The sequence below is a fragment of the Pleurodeles waltl genome, chromosome 5, assembly GCF_031143425.1.
Source record: "Pleurodeles waltl isolate 20211129_DDA chromosome 5, aPleWal1.hap1.20221129, whole genome shotgun sequence".
Lineage (NCBI taxonomy): Eukaryota > Metazoa > Chordata > Amphibia > Caudata > Salamandridae > Pleurodeles > Pleurodeles waltl.
Window position 1 is genome coordinate 756,215,585 of NC_090444.1, and position 23,807 is coordinate 756,239,391.

The 23,807-nt window shown below is 47.6% G+C and overlaps 1 protein-coding gene across 3 annotated transcripts in view; it reads right to left on the reverse strand.

The window, feature by feature from the left end:
• Window positions 1-23,807, reverse strand: part of SYNE1 (spectrin repeat containing nuclear envelope protein 1) — a 1,478,055-nt gene that overhangs the window by 98,529 nt on the left and 1,355,719 nt on the right. For all 3 annotated transcript variants that reach the window (XM_069234720.1, XM_069234721.1, XM_069234722.1), the window contains 3 exons: window positions 21,853-22,040; window positions 18,949-19,099; window positions 17,230-17,412 (listed from right to left, as the gene is read on the reverse strand). In XM_069234720.1, coding sequence (XP_069090821.1) covers window positions 17,230-17,412; window positions 18,949-19,099; window positions 21,853-22,040 — 522 coding nt within the window. The remainder of the gene's footprint in view (window positions 1-17,229; window positions 17,413-18,948; window positions 19,100-21,852; window positions 22,041-23,807) is intronic.

Genomic DNA, 23,807 nt, shown 5'->3' on the forward strand with positions numbered 1-23,807 from the left:
TCCTCAGAGGATGTCGAGGTCGCTGGTCCCTTTGGAAGGCGTCGCTGGAGCAGGATCTTTGGAAGGCAGGAGACAGGCCGGTGAGTTTCTGGAGCCAAGGCAGTTGTCGTCTTCTGGTCTTCCGCTGCAGGGGTTTTCAGCTAGGCAGTCCTTCTTCTTGTTGTTGCAGGAATCTAATTTTCTAGGGTTCAGGGTAGCCCTTAAATACTAAATTTAAGGGCGTGTTTAGGTCTGGGGGGTTAGTAGCCAATGGCTACTAGCCCTGAGGGTGGGTACACCCTCTTTGTGCCTCCTCCCAAGGGGAGGGGGTCACAATCCTAACCCTATTGGGGGAATCCTCCATCTGCAAGATGGAGGATTTCTAAAAGTTAGAGTCACTTCAGCTCAGGACACCTTAGGGGCTGTCCTGCCTGGCCAGTGACTCCTCCTTGTTGCTTTCTTTGTTCCCTCCAGCCTTGCCGCCAAAAGTGGGGGCCGTGGCCGGAGGGGGCGGGCAACTCCACTAAGCTGGAGTGCCCTGCTGGGCTGTGACAAAGGGGTGAGCCTTTGAGGCTCACCGCCAGGTGTTACAGCTCCTGCCTGGGGGAGGTGTTAGCATCTCCACCCAGTGCAGGCTTTGTTACTGGCCTCAGAGTGACAAAGGCACTCTCCCCATGGGGCCAGCAACATGTCTCTGGTGTGGCAGGCTGCTGGAACTAGTCAGCCTACACAGACAGTCGGTTAAGTTTCAGGGGGCACCTCTAAGGTGCCCTCTGTGGTGTATTTTACAATAAAATGTACACTGGCATCAGTGTGCATTTATTGTGCTGAGAAGTTTGATACCAAACTTCCCAGTTTTCAGTGTAGCCATTATGGTGCTGTGGAGTTCGTGTTTGACAGACTCCCAGACCATATACTCTTATGGCTACCCTGCACTTACAATGTCTAAGGTTTTGTTTAGACACTGTAGGGGTACCATGCTCATGCACTGGTACCCTCACCTATGGTATAGTGCACCCTGCCTTAGGGCTGTAAGGCCTGCTAGAGGGGTGGCTTACCTATACTGCATAGGCAGTGAGAGGCTGGCATGGCACCCTGAGGGGAGTGCCATGTCGACTTACTCGTTTTGTCCTCACTAGCACACACAAGCTGGCAAGCAGTGTGTCTGTGCTGAGTGAGAGGTCTCCAGGGTGGCATAAGACATGCTGCAGCCCTTAGAGACCTTCCTTGGCATCAGGGCCCTTGGTACTAGAAGTACCAGTTACAAGGGACTTATCTGGATGCCAGGGTCTGCCAATTGTGGATACAAAAGTACAGGTTAGGGAAAGACACTGGTGCTGGGGCCTGGTTAGCAGGCCTCAGCACACTTTCAATTGTAAACATAGCATCAGCAAAGGCAAAAAGTCAGGGGGCAACCATGCCAAGGAGGCATTTCCTTACACAACCCCCCCCCAAACGAAAGAGGATGAGACTAACCTTTCCCAAGAGAGTCTTCATTTTCTAAGTGGAAGAACCTGGAAAGGCCATCTGCATTGGCATGGGCAGTCCCAGGTCTGTGTTCCACAATAAAGTCCATTCCCTGTAGGGAGATGGACCACCTCAACAGTTTAGGATTTTCACCTTTCATTTGCATCAGCCATTTGAGAGGTCTGTGGTCAGTTTGAACTAGGAAGTGAGTCCCAAAGAGGTATGGTCTCAGCTTCTTCAGGGACCAAACCACAGCAAAGGCCTCCCTCTCAATGGCACTCCAACGCTGCTCCCTGGGGAGTAACCTCCTGCTAATGAAAGCAACAGGCTGGTCAAGGCCATCATCATTTGTTTGGGACAAAACTGCCCCTATCCCATGTTCAGAGGCATCAGTCTGCACAATGAACTGCTTAGAATAATCTGGAGCTTTTAGAACTGGTGCTGAGCACATTGCCTGTTTCAGGGTGTCAAAGGCCTGTTGGCATTCTACAGTCCAGTTCACTTTCTTGGGCATTTTCTTGGAGGTGAGTTCAGTGAGGGCTGTCACAATGGATCCATATCCCTTCACAAACCTCCTGTAATACCCAGTCAAGCCAAGGAATGCCCTGACTTGAGTCTGGGTTTTTGGAGCTACCCAGTCCAGAATAGTCTGGATCTTGGGTTGGAGTGGCTGAACTTGGCCTCCACCTACAAGGTGTCCCAAGTAAACCACAGTTCCCTGCCCTATCTGGCATTTGGATGCCTTGATAGAGAGGCCTGCAGATTGCAGAGCCTTCAAAACCTTCTTCAGGTGGACCAGGTGATCCTGCCAGGTGGAGCTAAAGACAGCAATATCATCAAGATAAGCTGTGCTAAAGGACTCCAAGCCAGCAAGGACTTGATTCACCAACCTTTGGAAGGTGGCAGGGGCATTCTTTAAACCAAAGGGCATAACAGTAAACTGATAATGCCCATCAGGTGTGGAGAATGCTGTTTTCTCTTTTGCTCCAGGTGCCATTTTTATTTGCCAGTACCCTGCTGTCAAGTCAAAGGTACTTAAGAATTTGGCAGCACCTAATTTGTCTATGAGCTCATCAGCTCTTGGAATTGGATAAGCATCTGTCTTGGTGTCAGAATTGAGCCCTCTGTAGTCCACACAAAACCTCATCTCTTTCTTTCCATCTTTGGTGTGAGGTTTGGGGACTAAGACCACTGGGCTAGCCCAGGGGCTGTCAGAGCGCTCAATTACTCCCAATTCCAGCATCTTGTGGACTTCCACCTTGATGCTTTCCTTAACATGGTCAGATTGTCTAAAGATTTTGTTCTTGACAGGCATGCTGTCTCCTGTGTCCACATCATGGGTACACAGGTGTGTCTGACCAGGGGTTAAGGAGAAGAGTTCAGGAAACTGTTGTAGGACTCTCCTACAATCAGCTTGCTGTTGGCCAGAGAGGGTGTCTGAGTAGATCACTCCATCTACTGTGCCATCTTTTGGGTCTGATGACAGAAGATCAGGGAGAGGTTCACTCTCTGCCTCCTGATCCTCATCTGTTACCATCAACAGATTGACATCAGCCCTGTCGTGGAAGAGCTTAAGGCGGTTTACATGGATCACCCTCTTGGGGCTCCTGCTTGTGCCCAGGTCCACCAGGTAGGTGACCTGACTCTTCCTTTCTAGTACTGGGTAAGGGCCACTCCATTTGTCCTGGAGTGCCCTGGGAGCCACAGGCTCCAGAACCCAGACTTTCTGCCCTGGTTGGAACTCAACCAGTGCAGCCTTTTGGTCATACCAAAACTTCTGGAGCTGTTGGCTGGCCTCAAGGTTTTTGGTTGCCTTTTCCATGTACTCTGCCATTCTAGAGCGAAGGCCAAGTACATAGTCCACTATGTCCTGTTTAGGCTCATGGAGAGGTCTCTCCCAGCCTTCTTTAACAAGGGCAAGTGGTCCCCTTACAGGATGACCAAACAGAAGTTCAAAGGGTGAGAATCCTACTCCCTTCTGTGGCACCTCTCTGTAAGCGAAAAGCAGACATGGCAAGAGGACATCCCATCTCCTTTTGAGCTTTTCTGGGAGCCCCATGATCATGCCTTTTAATGTCTTGTTGAATCTCTCAACCAAGCCATTAGTTTGTGGATGGTATGGTGTAGTGAATTTATAAGTCACTCCACACTCATTCCACATGTGCTTTAGGTATGCTGACATGAAGTTGGTACCTCTGTCAGACACCACCTCCTTAGGGAAACCCACTCTGGTAAAGATACCAATGAGGGCCTTGGCTACTGCAGGGGCAGAAGTCGACCTAAGGGGAATAGCTTCAGGATACCTAGTAGCATGATCCACTACTACCAGGATATACATATTTCCTGAGGCTGTGGGAGGTTCCAGTGGACCAACTATGTCCACACCCACTCTTTCAAAGGGCACCCCCACCACTGGAAGTGGAATGAGGGGGGCCTTTGGATGCCCACCTGTCTTACCACTGGCTTGACAGGTGGGGCAGGAGAGGCAAAACTCCTTAACCATGTTGGACATATTGGGCCAGTAGAAGTGGTTGACTAACCTCTCCCATGTCTTGGTTTGTCCCAAATGTCCAGCAAGGGGAATGTCATGGGCCAATGTTAGGATGAACTTCCTGAACAGCTGAGGCACTACCACTCTCCTAGTGGCACCAGGTTTGGGGTCTCTGGCCTCAGTGTACAGGAGTCCATCCTCCCAATAGACCCTATGCGTTCCATTTTTCTTGCCTTTGGACTCTTCAGCAGCTTGCTGCCTAAGGCCTTCAAGAGAGGGACAGGTTTCTTGTCCCTTACACAGCTCCTCCCTTGAGGGTCCCCCTGGGCCTAAGAGCTCAACCTGATAAGGTTCAAGCTCCAAAGGCTCAGTTCCCTCAGAGGGCAGAACTTCTTCCTGAGAAGAGAGGTTCCCTTTCTTTTGCTGTGTTGCAGTTGGTTTCCCAACTGACTTTCCTTTCCTCTTGGTAGGCTGGGCCATTCTTCCAGACTCCAGCTCTACTTGTTCACCCTGTGCCTTGCACTGTGCTCTTGTTTTCACACACACCAGTTCAGGGATACCCAGCATTGCTGCATGGGTTTTTAGTTCTACCTCAGCCCATGCTGAGGACTCCAGGTCATTTCCAAGCAGACAGTCCACTGGGATATTTGAGGAGACCACCACCTGTTTCAGGCCATTGACCCCTCCCCATTCTAAAGTAACCATTGCCATGGGATGTACTTTTCTCTGATTGTCAGCGTTGGTGACTGTGTAAGTTTTTCCAGTCAGGTATTGGCCAGGGGAAACCAGTTTCTCTGTCACCATGGTGACACTGGCACCTGTATCCCTCAGGCCCTCTATTCTAGTCCCATTAATTACGAGTTGCTGTCTGTATTTTTGCATGTTAGGCGGCCAGACAGCTAGTGTGGCTAAATCCACCCCACCCTCAGAAACTAGAGTAGCTTCAGTGTGGACCCTGATTTGCTCTGGGCACACTGTTGATCCCACTTGGAGACTAGCCATACCAGTGTTACCTGGATGGGAGTTTGGAGTGGAACCTTTCTTGGGACAGGCCTTGTCTCCAGTTTGGTGTCCATGCTGTTTACAGCTATGACACCAGGCCTTTTTGGGATCAAAGTTTTTACCCTTGTACCCATTGTTTTGTGAAGAGGCTCTGGGCCCACCCTCCTGTGCAGGTTTTTGGGGGCCTGTAGAAGACTCTTTACTATTTTTAGTTTTGGTTGTCTCATCACCCTTCCCCTGGGGAGTCTTTGTGACCCCTTTCTTTTGGTCACCCCCTGTTGAAGTCTTGGACACCCTTGTCTTGACCCAATGGTCCGCCTTCTTTCCCAATTCTTGGGGAGAAATTGGTCCTAGGTCTACCAGATGCTGATGCAGTTTATCATTGAAACAATTACTTAACAGGTGTTCTTTCACAAATAAATTGTACAGCCCATCATAATTACTTACACCACTGCCTTGAATCCAACCATCTAGTGTTTTCACTGAGTAGTCTACAAAGTCAACCCAGGTCTGGCTCGAGGATTTTTGAGCCCCCCTGAATCTAATCCTATACTCCTCAGTGGAGAATCCAAAGCCCTCAATCAGGGTACCCTTCATGAGGTCATAAGATTCTGCATCTTGTCCAGAGAGTGTGAGGAGTCTATCCCTACACTTTCCTGTGAACATTTCCCAAAGGAGAGCACCCCAGTGAGATCTGTTCACTTTTCTGGTTACACAAGCCCTCTCAAAAGCTGTGAACCACTTGGTGATGTCATCACCATCTTCATATTTAGTTACAATCCCTTTAGGGATTTTCAACATGTCAGGAGAATCTCTGACCCTATTTATGTTGCTGCCACCATTGATGGGTCCTAGGCCCATCTCTTGTCTTTCCCTCTCTATGGCTAGGATCTGTCTTTCCAAAGCCAATCTTTTGGCCATCCTGGCTAACTGGATGTCCTCTTCACTGGGGCTATCCTCAGTGATTTCAGAGGTGTTGGTCTCTCCTGTGAGGGAGCCAGCATCTCTGACTATTATTTTTGGAGTCAGGGTTTGAGGGACCCTGTTCTCCCTAGATAGGATTGGTAGGGGGGAATTGTCCTCCAAGTCACTATCCTCTTCCTCTGAGTTGCCACCCTCAGAGGGGTTGGCTTTTTCAAACTCTGCCAAAAGCTCCTGGAGCTGTATTTTGGTAGGTTTGGGGCCCATTGTTATTTTCTTTATTTTACAGAGTGACCTTAGCTCCCTCATCTTAAGATGGAGGTAAGGTGTGGTGTCGAGTTCCACCACAGTCACATCTGTGCTAGACATTTTGCTTCTAAAAGTTGGAATACTTTTTAAGAATCTACAACTGGTTCTAGAATCTAATTCAAACTTTTACAAACTTTTAAACTCTAAAAGAAATGCTAAACAGGATCTAACACAAGGCCCTAGCAGGTCTTTTAAGAATTTAGAAAACTTTTCAAATTGCAAAAATCAATTTCTAATGACAATTTTGGAATTTGTCGTGTGATCAGGTATTGGCTGAGTAGTCCAGCAAATGCAAAGTCTTGTACCCCACCGCTGATCCACCAATGTAGGATGTTGGCTCTGTATGTGCTATTTCAAAGTAAGGAATAGCATGCACAGAGTCCAAGGGTTCCCCTTAGAGGTAAAATAGTGGTAAAAATAGATAATACTAATGCTCTATTTTGTGGTAGTGTGGTCGAGCAGTAGGCTTATCCAAGGAGTAGTGTTAAGCATTTGTTGTACATACACATAGACAATAAATGAGGTACACACACTCAGAGACAAATCCAGCCAATAGGTTTTTATATAGAAAAATATCTTTTCTTAGTTTATTTTAAGAACCACAGGTTCAAATTCTACATGTAATATCTCATTCGAAAGGTATTGCAGGTAAGTACTTTAGGAACTTCAAATCATCAAAATTGCATGTATACTTTTCAAGTTATTCACAAATAGCTGTTTTAAAAGTGGACACAGTGCAATTTTCACAGTTCCTAGGGGAGGTAAGTATTTGTTAGGTTAACCAGGTAAGTAAGACACTTACAGGGCTTAGTTCTTGGTCCAAGGTAGCCCACCGTTGGGGGTTCAGAGCAACCCCAAAGTCACCACACCAGCAGCTCAGGGCCGGTCAGGTGCAGAGTTCAAAGTGGTGCCCAAAACACATAGGCTAGAATGGAGAGAAGGGGGTGCCCCGGTTCCGGTCTGCTTGCAGGTAAGTACCCGCGTCTTCGGAGGGCAGACCAGGGGGGTTTTGTAGGGCACCGGGGGGGACACAAGCCCACACAGAAATTTCACCCTCAGCGGCGCGGGGGCGGCCGGGTGCAGTGTAGAAACAAGCGTCGGGTTCGCAATGTTAGTCTATGAGAGATCTCGGGATCTCTTCAGCGCTGCAGGCAGGCAAGGGGGGGGTTCCTTGGGGAAACCTCCACTTGGGCAAGGGAGAGGGACTCCTGGGGGTCACTTCTCCAGTGAAAGTCCGGTCCTTCAGGTCCTGGGGGCTGCGGGTGCAGGGTCTCTCCCAGGTGTCGGGACTTAGGATTCAAAGAGTCGCGGTCAGGGGAAGCCTCGGGATTCCCTCTGCAGGCGGCGCTGTGGGGGCTCAGGGGGGACAGGTTTTGGTACTCACAGTATCAGAGTAGTCCTGGGGTCCCTCCTGAGGCGTCGGATCTCCACCAGCCGAGTCGGGGTCGCCGGGTGCAGTGTTGCAAGTCTCACGCTTCTTGCGGGGAGCTTGCAGGGATCTTTAAAGCTGCTGGAAACAAAGTTGCAGCTTTTCTTGGAGCAGGTCCGCTGTCCTCGGGAGTTTCTTGTCTTTTCGAAGCAGGGGCAGTCCTCAGAGGATGTCGAGGTCGCTGGTCCCTTTGGAAGGCGTCGCTGGAGCAGGATCTTTGGAAGGCAGGAGACAGGCCGGTGAGTTTCTGGAGCCAAGGCAGTTGTCGTCTTCTGGTCTTCCGCTGCAGGGGTTTTCAGCTAGGCAGTCCTTCTTCTTGTTGTTGCAGGAATCTAATTTTCTAGGGTTCAGGGTAGCCCTTAAATACTAAATTTAAGGGCGTGTTTAGGTCTGGGGGGTTAGTAGCCAATGGCTACTAGCCCTGAGGGTGGGTACACCCTCTTTGTGCCTCCTCCCAAGGGGAGGGGGTCACAATCCTAACCCTATTGGGGGAATCCTCCATCTGCAAGATGGAGGATTTCTAAAAGTTAGAGTCACTTCAGCTCAGGACACCTTAGGGGCTGTCCTGCCTGGCCAGTGACTCCTCCTTGTTGCTTTCTTTGTTCCCTCCAGCCTTGCCGCCAAAAGTGGGGGCCGTGGCCGGAGGGGGCGGGCAACTCCACTAAGCTGGAGTGCCCTGCTGGGCTGTGACAAAGGGGTGAGCCTTTGAGGCTCACCGCCAGGTGTTACAGCTCCTGCCTGGGGGAGGTGTTAGCATCTCCACCCAGTGCAGGCTTTGTTACTGGCCTCAGAGTGACAAAGGCACTCTCCCCATGGGGCCAGCAACATGTCTCTGGTGTGGCAGGCTGCTGGAACTAGTCAGCCTACACAGACAGTCGGTTAAGTTTCAGGGGGCACCTCTAAGGTGCCCTCTGTGGTGTATTTTACAATAAAATGTACACTGGCATCAGTGTGCATTTATTGTGCTGAGAAGTTTGATACCAAACTTCCCAGTTTTCAGTGTAGCCATTATGGTGCTGTGGAGTTCGTGTTTGACAGACTCCCAGACCATATACTCTTATGGCTACCCTGCACTTACAATGTCTAAGGTTTTGTTTAGACACTGTAGGGGTACCATGCTCATGCACTGGTACCCTCACCTATGGTATAGTGCACCCTGCCTTAGGGCTGTAAGGCCTGCTAGAGGGGTGGCTTACCTATACTGCATAGGCAGTGAGAGGCTGGCATGGCACCCTGAGGGGAGTGCCATGTCGACTTACTCGTTTTGTCCTCACTAGCACACACAAGCTGGCAAGCAGTGTGTCTGTGCTGAGTGAGAGGTCTCCAGGGTGGCATAAGACATGCTGCAGCCCTTAGAGACCTTCCTTGGCATCAGGGCCCTTGGTACTAGAAGTACCAGTTACAAGGGACTTATCTGGATGCCAGGGTCTGCCAATTGTGGATACAAAAGTACAGGTTAGGGAAAGACACTGGTGCTGGGGCCTGGTTAGCAGGCCTCAGCACACTTTCAATTGTAAACATAGCATCAGCAAAGGCAAAAAGTCAGGGGGCAACCATGCCAAGGAGGCATTTCCTTACACAACCCCCCCCCAAACGAAAGAGGATGAGACTAACCTTTCCCAAGAGAGTCTTCATTTTCTAAGTGGAAGAACCTGGAAAGGCCATCTGCATTGGCATGGGCAGTCCCAGGTCTGTGTTCCACTATAAAGTCCATTCCCTGTAGGGAGATGGACCACCTCAACAGTTTAGGATTTTCACCTTTCATTTGCATCAGCCATTTGAGAGGTCTGTGGTCAGTTTGAACTAGGAAGTGAGTCCCAAAGAGGTATGGTCTCAGCTTCTTCAGGGACCAAACCACAGCAAAGGCCTCCCTCTCAATGGCACTCCAACGCTGCTCCCTGGGGAGTAACCTCCTGCTAATGAAAGCAACAGGCTGGTCAAGGCCATCATCATTTGTTTGGGACAAAACTGCCCCTATCCCATGTTCAGAGGCATCAGTCTGCACAATGAACTGCTTAGAATAATCTGGAGCTTTTAGAACTGGTGCTGAGCACATTGCCTGTTTCAGGGTGTCAAAGGCCTGTTGGCATTCTACAGTCCAGTTCACTTTCTTGGGCATTTTCTTGGAGGTGAGTTCAGTGAGGGCTGTCACAATGGATCCATATCCCTTCACAAACCTCCTGTAATACCCAGTCAATCCAAGGAATGCCCTGACTTGAGTCTGGGTTTTTGGAGCTACCCAGTCCAGAATAGTCTGGATCTTGGGTTGGAGTGGCTGAACTTGGCCTCCACCTACAAGGTGTCCCAAGTAAACCACAGTTCCCTGCCCTATCTGGCATTTGGATGCCTTGATAGAGAGGCCTGCAGATTGCAGAGCCTTCAAAACCTTCTTCAGGTGGACCAGGTGATCCTGCCAGGTGGAGCTAAAGACAGCAATATCATCAAGATAAGCTGTGCTAAAGGACTCCAAGCCAGCAAGGACTTGATTCACCAACCTTTGGAAGGTGGCAGGGGCATTCTTTAAACCAAAGGGCATAACAGTAAACTGATAATGCCCATCAGGTGTGGAGAATGCTGTTTTCTCTTTTGCTCCAGGTGCCATTTTTATTTGCCAGTACCCTGCTGTCAAGTCAAAGGTACTTAAGAATTTGGCAGCACCTAATTTGTCTATGAGCTCATCAGCTCTTGGAATTGGATAAGCATCTGTCTTGGTGTCAGAATTGAGCCCTCTGTAGTCCACACAAAACCTCATCTCTTTCTTTCCATCTTTGGTGTGAGGTTTGGGGACTAAGACCACTGGGCTAGCCCAGGGGCTGTCAGAGCGCTCAACTACTCCCAATTCCAGCATCTTGTGGACTTCCACCTTGATGCTTTCCTTAACATGGTCAGATTGTCTAAAGATTTTGTTCTTGACAGGCATGCTGTCTCCTGTGTCCACATCATGGGTACACAGGTGTGTCTGACCAGGGGTTAAGGAGAAGAGTTCAGGAAACTGTTGTAGGACTCTCCTACAATCAGCTTGCTGTTGGCCAGAGAGGGTGTCTGAGTAGATCACTCCATCTACTGTGCCATCTTTTGGGTCTGATGACAGAAGATCAGGGAGAGGTTCACTCTCTGCCTCCTGATCCTCATCTGTTACCATCAACAGATTGACATCAGCCCTGTCGTGGAAGAGCTTAAGGCGGTTTACATGGATCACCCTCTTGGGGCTCCTGCTTGTGCCCAGGTCCACCAGGTAGGTGACCTGACTCTTCCTTTCTAGTACTGGGTAAGGGCCACTCCATTTGTCCTGGAGTGCCCTGGGAGCCACAGGCTCCAGAACCCAGACTTTCTGCCCTGGTTGGAACTCAACCAGTGCAGCCTTTTGGTCATACCAAAACTTCTGGAGCTGTTGGCTGGCCTCAAGGTTTTTGGTTGCCTTTTCCATGTACTCTGCCATTCTAGAGCGAAGGCCAAGTACATAGTCCACTATGTCCTGTTTAGGCTCATGGAGAGGTCTCTCCCAGCCTTCTTTAACAAGGGCAAGTGGTCCCCTTACAGGATGACCAAACAGAAGTTCAAAGGGTGAGAATCCTACTCCCTTCTGTGGCACCTCTCTGTAAGCGAAAAGCAGACATGGCAAGAGGACATCCCATCTCCTTTTGAGCTTTTCTGGGAGCCCCATGATCATGCCTTTTAATGTCTTGTTGAATCTCTCAACCAAGCCATTAGTTTGTGGATGGTATGGTGTAGTGAATTTATAAGTCACTCCACACTCATTCCACATGTGCTTTAGGTATGCTGACATGAAGTTGGTACCTCTGTCAGACACCACCTCCTTAGGGAAACCCACTCTGGTAAAGATACCAATGAGGGCCTTGGCTACTGCAGGGGCAGAAGTCGACCTAAGGGGAATAGCTTCAGGATACCTAGTAGCATGATCCACTACTACCAGGATATACATATTTCCTGAGGCTGTGGGAGGTTCCAGTGGACCAACTATGTCCACACCCACTCTTTCAAAGGGCACCCCCACCACTGGAAGTGGAATGAGGGGGGCCTTTGGATGCCCACCTGTCTTACCACTGGCTTGACAGGTGGGGCAGGAGAGGCAAAACTCCTTAACCATGTTGGACATATTGGGCCAGTAGAAGTGGTTGACTAACCTCTCCCATGTCTTGGTTTGTCCCAAATGTCCAGCAAGGGGAATGTCATGGGCCAATGTTAGGATGAACTTCCTGAACAGCTGAGGCACTACCACTCTCCTAGTGGCACCAGGTTTGGGGTCTCTGGCCTCAGTGTACAGGAGTCCATCCTCCCAATAGACCCTATGCGTTCCATTTTTCTTGCCTTTGGACTCTTCAGCAGCTTGCTGCCTAAGGCCTTCAAGAGAGGGACAGGTTTCTTGTCCCTTACACAGCTCCTCCCTTGAGGGTCCCCCTGGGCCTAAGAGCTCAACCTGATAAGGTTCAAGCTCCAAAGGCTCAGTTCCCTCAGAGGGCAGAACTTCTTCCTGAGAAGAGAGGTTCCCTTTCTTTTGCTGTGTTGCAGTTGGTTTCCCAACTGACTTTCCTTTCCTCTTGGTAGGCTGGGCCATTCTTCCAGACTCCAGCTCTACTTGTTCACCCTGTGCCTTGCACTGTGCTCTTGTTTTCACACACACCAGTTCAGGGATACCCAGCATTGCTGCATGGGTTTTTAGTTCTACCTCAGCCCATGCTGAGGACTCCAGGTCATTTCCAAGCAGACAGTCCACTGGGATATTTGAGGAGACCACCACCTGTTTCAGGCCATTGACCCCTCCCCATTCTAAAGTAACCATTGCCATGGGATGTACTTTTCTCTGATTGTCAGCGTTGGTGACTGTGTAAGTTTTTCCAGTCAGGTATTGGCCAGGGGAAACCAGTTTCTCTGTCACCATGGTGACACTGGCACCTGTATCCCTCAGGCCCTCTATTCTAGTCCCATTAATTACGAGTTGCTGTCTGTATTTTTGCATGTTAGGCGGCCAGACAGCTAGTGTGGCTAAATCCACCCCACCCTCACAAACTAGAGTAGCTTCAGTGTGGACCCTGATTTGCTCTGGGCACACTGTTGATCCCACTTGGAGACTAGCCATACCAGTGTTACCTGGATGGGAGTTTGGAGTGGAACCTTTCTTGGGACAGGCCTTGTCTCCAGTTTGGTGTCCATGCTGTTTACAGCTATGACACCAGGCCTTTTTGGGATCAAAGTTTTTACCCTTGTACCCATTGTTTTGTGAAGAGGCTCTGGGCCCACCCTCCTGTGCAGGTTTTTGGGGGCCTGTAGAAGACTCTTTACTATTTTTAGTTTTGGTTGTCTCATCACCCTTCCCCTGGGGAGTCTTTGTGACCCCTTTCTTTTGGTCACCCCCTGTTGAAGTCTTGGACACCCTTGTCTTGACCCAATGGTCCGCCTTCTTTCCCAATTCTTGGGGAGAAATTGGTCCTAGGTCTACCAGATGCTGATGCAGTTTATCATTGAAACAATTACTTAACAGGTGTTCTTTCACAAATAAATTGTACAGCCCATCATAATTACTTACACCACTGCCTTGAATCCAACCATCTAGTGTTTTCACTGAGTAGTCTACAAAGTCAACCCAGGTCTGGCTCGAGGATTTTTGAGCCCCCCTGAATCTAATCCTATACTCCTCAGTGGAGAATCCAAAGCCCTCAATCAGGGTACCCTTCATGAGGTCATAAGATTCTGCATCTTGTCCAGAGAGTGTGAGGAGTCTATCCCTACACTTTCCTGTGAACATTTCCCAAAGGAGAGCACCCCAGTGAGATCTGTTCACTTTTCTGGTTACACAAGCCCTCTCAAAAGCTGTGAACCACTTGGTGATGTCATCACCATCTTCATATTTAGTTACAATCCCTTTAGGGATTTTCAACATGTCAGGAGAATCTCTGACCCTATTTATGTTGCTGCCACCATTGATGGGTCCTAGGCCCATCTCTTGTCTTTCCATCTCTATGGCTAGGATCTGTCTTTCCAAAGCCAATCTTTTGGCCATCCTGGCTAACTGGATGTCCTCTTCACTGGGGCTATCCTCAGTGATTTCAGAGGTGTTGGTCTCTCCTGTGAGGGAGCCAGCATCTCTGACTATTATTTTTGGAGTCAGGGTTTGAGGGACCCTGTTCTCCCTAGATAGGATTGGTAGGGGGGAATTGTCCTCCAAGTCACTATCCTCTTCCTCTGAGTTGCCACCCTCAGAGGGGTTGGCTTTTTCAAACTCTGCCAAAAGCTCCTGGAGCTGTATTTTGGTAGGTTTGGGGCCCATTGTTATTTTCTTTATTTTACAGAGTGACCTTAGCTCCCTCATCTTAAGATGGAGGTAAGGTGTGGTGTCGAGTTCCACCACAGTCACATCTGTGCTAGACATTTTGCTTCTAAAAGTTGGAATACTTTTTAAGAATCTACAACTGGTTCTAGAATCTAATTCAAACTTTTACAAACTTTTAAACTCTAAAAGAAATGCTAAACAGGATCTAACACAAGGCCCTAGCAGGTCTTTTAAGAATTTAGAAAACTTTTCAAATTGCAAAAATCAATTTCTAATGACAATTTTGGAATTTGTCGTGTGATCAGGTATTGGCTGAGTAGTCCAGCAAATGCAAAGTCTTGTACCCCACCGCTGATCCACCAATGTAGGATGTTGGCTCTGTATGTGCTATTTCAAAGTAAGGAATAGCATGCACAGAGTCCAAGGGTTCCCCTTAGAGGTAAAATAGTGGTAAAAATAGATAATACTAATGCTCTATTTTGTGGTAGTGTGGTCGAGCAGTAGGCTTATCCAAGGAGTAGTGTTAAGCATTTGTTGTACATACACATAGACAATAAATGAGGTACACACACTCAGAGACAAATCCAGCCAATAGGTTTTTATATAGAAAAATATCTTTTCTTAGTTTATTTTAAGAACCACAGGTTCAAATTCTACATGTAATATCTCATTCGAAAGGTATTGCAGGTAAGTACTTTAGGAACTTCAAATCATCAAAATTGCATGTATACTTTTCAAGTTATTCACAAATAGCTGTTTTAAAAGTGGACACTTAGTGCAATTTTCACAGTTCCTAGGGGAGGTAAGTATTTGTTAGGTTAACCAGGTAAGTAAGACACTTACAGGGCTTAGTTCTTGGTCCAAGGTAGCCCACCGTTGGGGGTTCAGAGCAACCCCAAAGTCACCACACCAGCAGCTCAGGGCCGGTCAGGTGCAGAGTTCAAAGTGGTGCCCAAAACACATAGGCTAGAATGGAGAGAAGGGGGTGCCCCGGTTCCGGTCTGCTTGCAGGTAAGTACCCGCGTCTTCGGAGGGCAGACCAGGGGGGTTTTGTAGGGCACCGGGGGGGACACAAGCCCACACAGAAATTTCACCCTCAGCGGCGCGGGGGCGGCCGGGTGCAGTGTAGAAACAAGCGTCGGGTTCGCAATGTTAGTCTATGAGAGATCTCGGGATCTCTTCAGCGCTGCAGGCAGGCAAGGGGGGGGTTCCTCGGGGAAACCTCCACTTGGGCAAGGGAGAGGGACTCCTGGGGGTCACTTCTCCAGTGAAAGTCCGGTCCTTCAGGTCCTGGGGGCTGCGGGTGCAGGGTCTCTCCCAGGTGTCGGGACTTAGGATTCAAAGAGTCGCGGTCAGGGGAAGCCTCGGGATTCCCTCTGCAGGCGGCGCTGTGGGGGCTCAGGGAGGACAGGTTTTGGTACTCACAGTATCAGAGTAGTCCTGGGGTCCCTCCTGAGGCGTCGGATCTCCACCAGCCGAGTCGGGGTCGCCGGGTGCAGTGTTGCAAGTCTCACGCTTCTTGCGGGGAGCTTGCAGGGATCTTTAAAGCTGCTGGAAACAAAGTTGCAGCTTTTCTTGGAGCAGGTCCGCTGTCCTCGGGAGTTTCTTGTCTTTTCGAAGCAGGGGCAGTCCTCAGAGGATGTCGAGGTCGCTGGTCCCTTTGGAAGGCGTCGCTGGAGCAGGATCTTTGGAAGGCAGGAGACAGGCCGGTGAGTTTCTGGAGCCAAGGCAGTTGTCGTCTTCTGGTCTTCCGCTGCAGGGGTTTTCAGCTAGGCAGTCCTTCTTCTTGTTGTTGCAGGAATCTAATTTTCTAGGGTTCAGGGTAGCCCTTAAATACTAAATTTAAGGGCGTGTTTAGGTCTGGGGGGTTAGTAGCCAATGGCTACTAGCCCTGAGGGTGGGTACACCCTCTTTGTGCCTCCTCCCAAGGGGAGGGGGTCACAATCCTAACCCTATTGGGGGAATCCTCCATCTGCAAGATGGAGGATTTCTAAAAGTTAGAGTCACTTCAGCTCAGGACACCTTAGGGGCTGTCCTGCCTGGCCAGTGACTCCTCCTTGTTGCTTTCTTTGTTCCCTCCAGCCTTGCCGCCAAAAGTGGGGGCCGTGGCCGGAGGGGGCGGGCAACTCCACTAAGCTGGAGTGCCCTGCTGGGCTGTGACAAAGGGGTGAGCCTTTGAGGCTCACCGCCAGGTGTTACAGCTCCTGCCTGGGGGAGGTGTTAGCATCTCCACCCAGTGCAGGCTTTGTTACTGGCCTCAGAGTGACAAAGGCACTCTCCCCATGGGGCCAGCAACATGTCTCTGGTGTGGCAGGCTGCTGGAACTAGTCAGCCTACACAGACAGTCGGTTAAGTTTCAGGGGGCACCTCTAAGGTGCCCTCTGTGGTGTATTTTACAATAAAATGTACACTGGCATCAGTGTGCATTTATTGTGCTGAGAAGTTTGATACCAAACTTCCCAGTTTTCAGTGTAGCCATTATGGTGCTGTGGAGTTCGTGTTTGACAGACTCCCAGACCATATACTCTTATGGCTACCCTGCACTTACAATGTCTAAGGTTTTGTTTAGACACTGTAGGGGTACCATGCTCATGCACTGGTACCCTCACCTATGGTATAGTGCACCCTGCCTTAGGGCTGTAAGGCCTGCTAGAGGGGTGGCTTACCTATACTGCATAGGCAGTGAGAGGCTGGCATGGCACCCTGAGGGGAGTGCCATGTCGACTTACTCGTTTTGTCCTCACTAGCACACACAAGCTGGCAAGCAGTGTGTCTGTGCTGAGTGAGAGGTCTCCAGGGTGGCATAAGACATGCTGCAGCCCTTAGAGACCTTCCTTGGCATCAGGGCCCTTGGTACTAGAAGTACCAGTTACAAGGGACTTATCTGGATGCCAGGGTCTGCCAATTGTGGATACAAAAGTACAGGTTAGGGAAAGACACTGGTGCTGGGGCCTGGTTAGCAGGCCTCAGCACACTTTCAATTGTAAACATAGCATCAGCAAAGGCAAAAAGTCAGGGGGCAACCATGCCAAGGAGGCATTTCCTTACACCACTGATGCCTCACTGGAAGGTTGGGGAGCCCATCTTCAAGATCTCCAAATAAGAAGCAGATGGAGTGTTTCACTTTCCTAAATGCATATGAGGACTGAAGATGCTTGTATCCTCGAAAGGAATGGCTGTAGCACCAGAAGGATGGCTCTCAACTCTTAACTCTAGGAAATTGATGTGCATGAACCTTTCAGCTAGGTAACGGTTTACCTTTCACACAGAACAATCATTAAGCAGGACAAAATGCCAAAAACCACTCACTGATAACACAGATAATGAATAAATTGACTATACCTTTAATCTGCGCAGGATGGAGGTGACTCTCCTCTGTAGGTTATCCCATCGCTGGTTGCCTTCATGTACCATTTCCTTCAGTTTGCTGGCCGAGTCTGTGCGGTTTTCCCTAGCCAGTCGACGATATTGTTTGTTTATGAGCTCTAGCTGGGTCAGGCTTTCATGGACTTGACGCTGAAAAGCCTGAAGTTAGGAAAACACAATTGAACAGGTTGTGCACCTTCATTGTTCATTAAAACAAATCTAGTGTTACACTTAACTTCTAAAAGATAATTCTGTTTTAAAGAGAAATATGAATTCTTGCTAGAACGTATATTTGAATATACATTATTAATCAAGAAATCATGAAGTCCACATTTCACATCATATTATTTATAATTGGTTGCACTATTTGTGTATTATTTTATAATATTCTGTAGATGTTTCTGTATAATGCAGAAAACCAGCTAAAACAATATACTACTACTACATGCTTCTAGTGGAAAATACCAAAGGTGGTTATTTAGTAAAGCCAAACTAAGTTTGAGACTTGACAGAAACTATACGTTGTCCACTCTATACGACGTCTACTTGTAGCGCACACAATTATTTCAAGGGCCTTCTTGCTGCCACTAAACGATATTGTCACCCAACAGTCATCATCTTATCGACTTGGGAGAATGAACGGCTCAGTGGACCAGCTGGGATTTATACGTAGGAAAATGGGGTTAAACACAGCTCCCTCCAGTGGACGCCATACTACAGTGAGCCATCGGGCCCTCCTTCGACTCAAATGAACAAGGGAACCAGCCATTAGAGCTACCACAAATGGTTATCTCTGAACACGATTTGCACTATGTCCCAAAAGAAGGGTCTTTTCCCAAAAAACACCCTATAGGACGCTGGAAGGCAGTGCTTCAATGTCTTTGTTGGTGATGGCAGTCCTCTGTGGCTTGAAGGTAGCTCTAAGGCCATGAGGGAGGTGTGAGCATAGCTGATACTTTCTGAATGCTTCAACTTGTGGCACAGACTGTAGGAACCTTAAGGAGTGTTAAGCCTGGACATAACCTAACAAGGGCAATGTCTGTTGCTGGGTACTGTTTTCGTCATTGTTAACTTGTGTGCAAAGGGCAACGTCATCTATAATGCTGAAACCAAACACATTTTATTTGCTCTATGTTATGTCACGCGGTGGAAAAAAAGCATTAGCACTACACCAGAATGGCCCCAGGGCACTAAACATTTGTGGTAAACCTGAAGGATTTTTTGTCGGGGTTATGATACAAAGGGCTCACAAATCTGAAACATTCAAAAGTGGAGATGAGTTGATGGGCTGAGGTGCAAAGAAAATTACATCTTCTAAAACTGCAAATATTTTGTTTATACTTTTGGGCTTCACTGGCAAATAAAAAAAATTCTTATGTTACCCTGTTCGTCTACACCTTGCTATTTGCAAGAATACAAGTTATCGGAGATGGGATAGCTTTACCTTTGAAAGCTGCTGTGTAGCTTAAAAGGGAAACAGTGAATTCATATTTAACCACAGAGGACATACTTCCTTAACAGATCGTCGCAGCTGTGCCCGGGGTGTGTGTTATTGAATCATCTGTCGCTTACTGTGGGCTGCTGGCGAACAGAGCTGTGCACTGTAAGTGCATCAGCTGCGGATACCTCCCCACGACACACAATGTGGTTCTGAGAGCAGACTCGGGCAGCTGCTGCTACATGATCGCTACATACCTCAAACTTTTTCATCTCCTCCTTAGCCACGGTGTAGAGCACACCCGACGAGCAGGGGAAGGCGGCCGTCCGCTCTGAAACCTTCAGCCAGTCTTCAAAGCGGCTATAGTCATCCAGAAACTTCTGCCACAGGCGCCAGGTCTCCTCAATCCTGTGAAGAGAATAAAAATATAGCATTTGCAGAGTATAAATAAACGACACACAAAAGTTGCCTGGCCATGCTGGCGTGCCCTGCTAACTGGAAGTGCTCGATTAACAAGCAACAGCTGCTCCAGTTCATAGCTGACTTTCTGCCAATACAGGACAACCTTGCGAAGTGAATGTAGGCCTGCCTGCACCGGAACAAACCAGCTGCTTTCTGACAGCAGTCCCCTTCACTAGTAGGGCGACCACTAATGCTACTAGCACTGTGTAAACATTACATTGAGAGACAGTCTTGGACGTGAAATAATGTAACGCCTGCATTGATCAGACGTTAAGAATTATGCTAGAATGGCGCAGTGAAATCTTGTAAATTTCACTGCACCAATTTTTGTGGCCTCCCTGTGGGGCAACGCCTCTCTTTCATACACTGTACCTGGTGCAGGTATAATGTGGCACAAGGGGTTACAAGGTGGCGCAATGCTTGCATTGTACCACTTTGTTAATATGACGCAGGGTGGGGAACTGGCTAGCGCTGATTTAGCATTTAAAAAAATGAGGCTGAGGCGGCACTAGGGGCTTGTAAATATGCCCCTAAGGAGCATTTTTACAAGCCCCTTGTGCATCCTTGTGCCACCATAGCATCATTTATTTTACGCAAAGGAGGAGATAAGGAGGTCCCCACCGCATGCCATATTTGCAAAGTGGTGCAATGTATGCATTTATAACCCCTTGCGCCACATTATACCTGCGCTAGGAATGATGTATTTGAGGGGGGCATTCCCATGCAGCGAGGCCCAAAAAAAAGGCGCAGTGAAATTTACGAGAATTCACTACGCAATTTTTCCGCCATTTTTAAAGCCTGCTCAGAACAGGCATTAAAGTGACGATCCCATAATGACTTATGGGCCTCCCTGTGCCACAATAGCATTATAAAGTATGACACTATTGTGCTAAAAGTGCCATGGTGCGCTGTATATTAAATACAGTGCTACCATGCTGACGTTAGGGGGTGCAGAGCGATGCAAGAAAAGTGGAGTATCAGAGCTGATGCTTCACTTTCTTTTACATATGCCTTTACGTTTGCTTGGACATGGCACAGTGGCTTCAAGGTTGCGTGAAATCCGCTCCCACTCCCACACATAAAAACCTGCCCTGTGAAACTAATATGCAGAGCCTAATTGTGCAACTGCCTTGTAAAACAGTTGCCAGAGTTACTTTTGAAGATAATGTGGTTTAGCTTGCGGGTTGCAGCTAGCTGTGACGCACTGTATTTTAACCTGCACTACCTTCTATTTGTGAAAAAGCAGAGTTGTGTCTGTAGCGAATGCTCCTCAAAAACACGCAGAACTAACATTAAAGTTAAACTATGCATAAAATATGATTAATCTTACCCCTAAAAAAAGCATTTGCATTGTTACTCGTAAATGTCCCTTCCTGTGGCACGGTTTGGAATGAAGGCAAACTTTAGCCAAAAAGAGTGAGTTTGCGTCTTTCTTTAGTTTCAAACGGAGGGTGAATACCATGGTAAGTAGTCCAAATTTCTGATGCTATCACTGTGTACACAAACATGGATCTTTTATAGTGCATTGAAAATTTCACAGTTTGCTATTAGTTGAAATAAGAAAATACGAGTAATATATTAATACTGACTGTATTCTGCGGCAGAGGTGTGTGCATTGGGTGTTTCTCTGGCAGTTCTACTGCAACACCCATTGCTTTTGACACTGCTCTAGATTTACAAGGAATTGTAAATCTGAGGCAGTGCCAAAAACTAAAGCCAACCCAGGGGTGGTATTAGCATGGTGCAAAAAGGAGAAATACTTTTATTTCTCCTAGTTTTTGCTTTGAAAGAGCAAAAGGTAATTGATATTTGTTTATGTGCAAGAAGGTTTCCCTTCCTGCACATAAACAATCATTTAATAATGACGATTTGCTACTGCACACACGTAAAAGTGCCAAATCGCCATTGTAGATGGATGTTTTGATATTTTCACTGTGCATTTGGGAACACTCACTTGCTGCCTGAAAAGGTTACTTGGGATATCACGAATTACTATAGGATTGTAATCTTACTGTGCTAAAAGATACACCGTGGCGTGTGAGAAGAGTTTGTCTTGAGTTCCCTAGAATCCATCTCTGGCAGAAGAAGATTGTCCTTTTCATCTATACTCTGTGCCCAGATGTATGATTGCCTTGAGTAACCAATTGGAAGTCCTATGATAAGTGACCATGAATACGTTTAGTGGTCAGCATCCCTGGATCATTCATACATTACAACGATTTAACCTCAATATGCTGCTATAAAAATAAATATGACCATCACTTTTCCACCCCACCACTGATGTAACTGATTTGAGTCCTGCGCAGTGTTTTTTTTAATTTATTTGTGATTCATGTTATAACCCATAACTAGTCTTAGGAGATATTCAAGCACTCCAATGTTCGAACACTAGGGCTTAAATAAAATCAAAACAAGGGCCTCCACCCAGGTATGGCTGCAGGTAACATTTCTGTCCTGGGCTGGACTTCTCTGCTTCTCCTGCATGGGACAGTGCATATGGATAATAGAAACTGGGCTAGCATTCCCAATCAAGGGTTAGTTTTTTCAGCCTGATCACAATGTGACATTTACACACAACAGCTTCATAAAGATTATGGAGCAAGTTTGCTAAACTGAGACAGACAGATGTGAGAAAGCACTGACTTCCAAAGAATGTATTATTTCGCCTTGGTAAGCCACTGCTCTTAGTGCACACTTACTTAATTCTTCTCTCCATTGACATTGCGCAGATATTCCTCCATCTTCGGTCTAGACTGCGCGTTGCCTGCTGAATGGAGTCACACTCTGTTTCTGTGGCACATGCATCGCAGTCATGAAGGAGCACTTCACACAAGTTAAGTACTGATGCTACACCTGTGCTATGCTTCTCTATGTCTCTTTGAAGCTCCTACAAGGGAACATAACTTGTTTAAAACTTGTACCATAGAGGTTCCTTGATAACTCCATACAGCTTAGTCACATGGATGTAGCGAATAACAATAAACACATATTTTTGCTTCCATGTGGTGGACAAAAGTATTTTTATACGTACTACACAACTTTAGCAAGGCAAAAAATTCAAGGCACCACAGGCAGTATCCATGAAATCCCGCAAAGCTCAATTAGTCAAGCACACATGAAGCTGTCCATGGTGGACTTTCACCAAGCATTATAGTAGCAGACCATCTGCTTAAACATTGAGTCTCCTACTCAGTGAAAAAGGAGTACAAAATATTCTGAAAATAGGGATTCTTCACGTTGTAAGTCAAGCAATACTGAGTCATTCAGGTTTAGAACCACAATGACTATTTGCCATGTTTAGTGCTAAATTTGTGCATTGCTGAAGCACATCACATTGCCTTGATGAACCTCTATGCATGTACCTCCGTTCTCGAGTGAAGTACAGGAGCTAATTATTTTGACTCAGGAACACTGAAAGTATAATTTGTTAACTACAGCATGACTATTGCAAATAGGAAGAAGAACTACCTATGTATGCCCATGTTCACCATTTTAGGGAGGAGTCACTCTTTGGTACCCAAAACACCCGACTGGTTCCTGAGCATTTAGCGAGCCTGTTCTTCTTGGTCCATTTATAAAAATGATGCATTGTTTGTACTGCAAACCCACTCTGACCCATCAAATTTAAATATGGGTAATATCGCATAGTGGAGGTGCACCACCTGTGGCAGACTTGTCTAAAGATGTGCAATCCTGTTTTATCAGTGTGCCCTTTAAGATTACATCTCTTTAAAAATACGCTCATGACCTGCAGCCAACTAGAGTATTATCCATTTGAGATCTGAATGCCTATGAACGGTGTCAGCTGTTACTGTCTAATTCTGTCAGTAATAAATGCAGTTTATCTATGCACACGTGTTTACCCGACACATTGCATCTGCTCACAAGCCATTACTTTTCTCTTTTTTAGCTGTACATTACATTACACAGGCTCCTCCCAAAGGCCTTCTTGTGATAAGAGACAAAATTCATATGCCAGATTTAATTGAAAACACTGTAATTTTCCTTTTTGTTTACATGAAAACTACAATAGAGCTGTAGTCATTATGGCCCGTATTTATAATTTTTTACGCTAAACTGCGCTAACGCAGTTTAGCGTCAAAAAGTTTAGCGCCGGCTAACGCCATTCTGAAGCGCCATGCGGGCGCCGTATTTATTGAATGGCGTTAGCCGGCGCGAGCAGACCGGCGCTGCCTGGTGTGCGTGGAAAAAAAACACGTACACCAGGCAGCGCCGGCGTTGGGGAAAATGGCGTTAGGGCGTCTTAAAATGGTGCAAGTCAGGTTGACGCAAAAAAATCGCCTCCACCCGATTTGCGCCATTTTTAACGACGCCCAGACGCCATTTACATGACTCCTGTCTTAGTAAAGACAGGAGTCATGCCCCCTTGCCCAATGGCCATGCCCAGGGGACTTATGTCCCCTGGGCATGGCCATTGGGCATTGAGGCATGTAGGGGGGCACAAATCAGGCCCCCCTATGCCCAAAAAAAATATATTTAAAAAAAAAAATTATACTTACCTGAACTTACCTGAATGTCCCTGGGATGGGTCCCTCCATCCTTGGGTGTCCTCCTGGGGTGGGCAAGGGTGGCAGGGGGGGTCCCTGGGGGCACGGGAGGGCAGCTGTGGGCTCATTTTGAGCCCACAGGTCCC